General features: G+C 33.8%; 1 protein-coding gene across 1 annotated transcript in view; it reads right to left on the reverse strand.

Moving 5' to 3' along the window:
- The window catches only part of Synj (synaptojanin), a 28,812-nt gene that overhangs the window by 15,376 nt on the left and 8,436 nt on the right, over nt 1-5,000 (reverse strand). The window contains exons 3-6 of the mRNA XM_086539142.1: nt 1,995-2,009; nt 1,646-1,785; nt 1,194-1,345; nt 508-672 (exon numbers count right to left, since the gene is read on the reverse strand). Coding sequence (XP_086395268.1) covers nt 508-672; nt 1,194-1,345; nt 1,646-1,785; nt 1,995-2,009 — 472 coding nt within the window. The remainder of the gene's footprint in view (nt 1-507; nt 673-1,193; nt 1,346-1,645; nt 1,786-1,994; nt 2,010-5,000) is intronic.

Consider the following 5,000-nt stretch of genomic DNA (forward strand, 5'->3'; position numbering starts at 1 on the left):
TAGTTTACCATACTACTCCAACCGTTTTCTTTTGTCATCTGAGTGAGGCCTCTCACCAAGGTCATTCTTTCCATCTTCCTCCCAACCCATGTAAATAACTTGTCACGGGCATATGGGGGAAGAGGTTAACTATGCATATTTTGATATATAACACATGATTATGTTGAGGTTTTGGCTTAAAACTTGTCATATTCAATTGCAACGTTTAAAATTTGGTGCGCGCCGGCAGCCCGGATACGGCGTGAGGGGCGTTTTCTACTGCCCATAGTGTAGGCGTTAAAAAGAGAGATAGTGTAACATAATGAAATTCTCTCAAGAAAAGCCAGACACCCAATAAAGGAGCTTAGTATCTCATGAACCTTCAGGGAGGTTTGCTGTATCTGGACAGTGGACACACCACCTCACTTGTACTCTTCCTAAAAAAATAAAAAAAATCACCGGTGTTGGATTTACCTTATCCACATTGAAAGGAGTGAAAGCAAAATACACAAAGATATCCTTTCATACCTAGTTCCAGCCCTCTCACAACTCAGCCTGGAGATCATTAGGATTTTTGGGGTGTGATTATTCATGTAGAGAGATGCAAACTCCACACTCCCACACATAATCTTGATCAGCCATTGGTCACAGTCCACTCCAAACCGCTTCAGGTGGAGATGAAGCATGCGATTCCTGGGAAGCAGAAAGGAGAACTTTGAAATAACATTTTAAAAGTTTTGTAATGGAATAAATCATCCAGCTGATGAAATTAGGTGAAGGGAATTCCTAGCCTTATGACACTGGAGAGCATACTATCCAGTATGGCTTTGCTTTGATTTAATTTATTTCATCTTACCTTTACTGCATTCTTTGAATTTCTATTTCTATTATTATCATCATTATCATTATTATTTCTAGAACATCAAAAACAATAAAAATAAACACTTTTCCAGAAAATTTAAGGAAATGGATAATCAAGTAAGGTAATCAAGCCAAGTAATTAATTCCTTGGTGACTAAGCACTTATGTAAAAGAAAGTCATACCACAAAATGGCATGCAGCTAAATAATAAATTTTCTGAAAAAGCTTATATGACCAACTAAGTTTTTGAAACACTTATGTGTCTAGGTGACTAATTTTTCAAAAGCTCACAAGGTCAAGTAAATAATTTCAGATTCTGAAGGAGAAAAAGAAGAAATATATATTTTATTCACCAGAAGAATCTGTTGTCAGTGCGGTTGGTCTTCGCTCTCCGCTGGGCGCAAAGGGTCAAGTCTAATGGCTCATCACCTCCTGGGCAAACACTGAAGTAGAAGCTCTCGTTTCCGAGCACCTTCTTCATTTCTTTTATCCATTGCTCTTCTTCCTATGAAAGTATGAAATTTCAAAATCTTATTTGTATTTTATTTTACTCAATAGTTACAAATCATGCTTATATATTTGTTAACATGTGAATATCTAATACCTAATCTCAAATCACATCCATGTAAAATCTGTGAAAACACTGTTTCATAACAATTTAATACAACCTTGTAGAAAAAGAAAGAAAATATTAAACAGTATATTCTTTATCCTTCCATTTGTCATATCATTAACTAGCAACATAAATAAGAAACTCAAGAGAAATAAAGAAGGAAATGCAGGGCATCAAAACGAGGAACCCAACCTGTGATTTGTAGTTCTGTGGTCTCATGGCATGTAGTGAGATAATGTCAATGTCCTGTATCTTGTAGATGGACGAGCTTTGGAAATTGCAAACCTTGACGCATTTTGTGACCACAACCAGATAGAGTTGGGTGTTCTCTCCTGTTGAACAATATTAGAGAAAATGTATATACATATACTAGTGTTTAAATGCTGAGGAACCTTAATATACTAAGTGTTCTATGTAAAACTAGTTTACATGTGCTTGAGTTTATTCTTTCAATGTAAAAAGATTTTTTTTGCATGAGTTTATGACAACACATGATAACAGGAAACACACAAGAAGCAAAATATGTATTTCATAGTGTTACCTTCCCATGATATCCCTGTGTATGCAAATAGGGGTAGGAAATTTAATGTATTAGTTCATGTAAAACAAATATTAAATGTGAACAACCATTATCAAAAAAGAGACTATTGGAATATACAAGCATATATCAAGGAAGAAAGACAAATTTATGAGCATTTATGCTCTAACAGTAAATAGAAAGAGACGTGATGGGATTATGAGTTGTATAGAATGGCCATTTCAATAAGGGCTGTGATTTTGGAAAATCTCCAGAGAATGATTACAGGGCAATCCACACAAGAACTTAAAGTGAAGAGAGACATCACATCAAATTTTCACCTCATTTCTTACTACCTATTAAAAATTACATTCATGGGGTATAAAAAGTAATTAGAAAATAATGACTACACCCATAAATAAGAAAAGTATCACATCCCCTTTATGCATAGCAACCATTACAGACAACACAAAATTTTTAGAGAAATTTCATATCTTTTTCTCATTTCAATTCTATCAATGATTGTTCATTTTAATACATGTAAAATTAATGGCAAAAGTATAACTTTCTCTGAAAATAAAACTAAAACTAAATAAAATAAATAAATAATTTGTTAATTATACAAATAATTCATAAATTACCACCAAAATATTAAAAACAACAACAACACAAAACACAAAATTTAATTATGATAACTATCTTATTGGCAAAATGCTTAACTGTGACAATTAATATAACCTCTACTCTTAAAATACGAAAGTAAATATAATATCTAAATTTGTCTTTCAACAGGATCTAAAAAGATAATTAGTAAATGATTTTCTTATTCATTCTAGAGAACCATAGTTTGAAGAAGTAATAAAGTAAAAAGCCCTGCCACAGACTACGAATGTCTCTTCACTATAATCAGTTTTACAAGGTACATAAATAGTGCATGACTTCTCAAAAAAACATCCATACACCTTCCATTACTGTGCATAAACAATTCTCATGTAAATTCTTTTAGTGGAAAATATGAGATCCAAACTTCATTTCTCTTCTTTCATCTTACATGTCTTTATTTCACAAAAATTGCCCTGATACAGAATTAAACAAGGTCCTTAACCAAATGTTTTAAAAATGTTCCTCTTCACAAATGCATCAGAAGGTTTTCTAAATATTGGAGACATGAACATCAAACCTTTGCATTAGTAAACATATATTTAGAAAAAAAGAAGTTCATTCTTTCTCCTATTTATGGGCTTTCTCCTAACAACCAGAATCCAAATAAAATATATGCATATTTTTTCAAAACAACTAACGAACTCTGGGTAAAAAATCAGATATATACATCAATACTAAAGAAAAATATGTGTGGCAAATTATTACACCATCTTAGAAAAGGGTATGCAAATACTTTATATCACCGGGGTACTAACGGATTAAAACTAGTAATGCAATATGGACACAGTTATCTGTATATAAAGATTTTTTTTTCCTTATCATACTATAATCATATCTGTACAAAATTTTGGTCTGGAACAAGCATTCCATTTTTCCTAATATCAATGCTAAGAACAGCTGCTACTGTGTAAATAAAAACAAAAACAAAACAGCAGTTTTTAGATTTACATGCTAAAAGAAGTCCTATTCTATATGGCATGCATATGGCTGAGCAATTCCTGATCATCTTATGGAAAGGCTTTTCACAGCTCAAAATCCCTCCAGACATAGTCCACTTCGAAATGCCCCTTTACTTACATGAATATTCAAGAGGGGGCTCCAGTATTGGAATATGGATGGCTATCAAAAAAATTATTCATCAAGACAAGACAGTGAATCCTCTACTCTAAAAGTGAGGTAAAGAGTATATTTACATTCATGTACAAGGACAAATATTATAAGTTGGTTAATAAATTCAAAATACATACACACAAACAGAAAATAAACAATTTACTGTATCAATACAAAAACAAAGATTCTAGGAAAAGAAACGGTTACAAAAAATAGATGGCAATATAATGCAGCAACAAAAAAGAAGAAAAAGAAATGCAGGGGGATAAATCATTACACTGTAATACATGAACAAAAAACACATTCTCTCCATTTCTACCAATGTATATCTGTAATCTACAAGGAAGCTGGCAACAGCAACTAAAAGCACAAAAGATATTTAAGCACATGGGCTACATAGGGGGTGCATGTCCCTGCAAATCATTCAGCAGCATTGCCTCTCCCCTGACGACTGTGCCATCATACATAAAAATGATAACTAATCCTATGTTAGTGATATATGATATGGTTCAAATGGGAAATATTACATTAGTTCATAGGTTACATTAGAGGATGTTTAAAGAAATTTACATTTATATAAGAATATCTGTGTCGTGCTAGCATCTGTCTATTATGCACATAAAAATAAAGTGGATCTCAATTCATAATATTATGTTCACTCTGTTAGTTTGATTTATTACTAGTCTTGCAATTTAAAAAATCATTAATAACATTAGCTATTTTCCTATCTGCTACATATCTTTAAAATCTACAACCAGATGATTAACATATAAATACAACATAGTCATTGACCAAGCAGTGACAAACATCAAAATGTGCCCAAGACTTTACTGGTCTACTACTATGGAATCATTGAGAATCAACAATATCAAACATTGAGTTTCAAAGAGGTTCCTCCCTAGCTGTGTCCAGCTTCTACAACTGTTGCACGGTCTTCTCATTTCCTCACAATTCGGAAGGAGCACATGAGTCGACTGGATGCTGTCAGCAAATGACCCCTTCACAGCCTGCAAAGAAGCCCTGGCCTCTGCTACCCTTCTCAATCATCGTTGCCAATCAGCATAACTGTAGATGCATCCAACACTGCTGTTGGCAGCACCCTCCAACAGCAGCAGGGTAAGCAATGCCAATCTCCAGCTTTCTCTTCTCAAGTTTTGACGCCTTGAAAGTCTTGCTACAATGCCTTCAGCAGAGAACTCCTGGCAGCATACTCTGCAGTCATGAAGGACCACAAGCCCGTGACCTTTGCCCTGCATT

Source organism: Penaeus japonicus, unplaced genomic scaffold, assembly GCF_977035675.1.
Source record: "Penaeus japonicus unplaced genomic scaffold, GWHDUDI00000001_assembly GWHDUDI00000008, whole genome shotgun sequence".
Classification (NCBI taxonomy): Eukaryota; Metazoa; Arthropoda; class Malacostraca; order Decapoda; family Penaeidae; genus Penaeus; species Penaeus japonicus.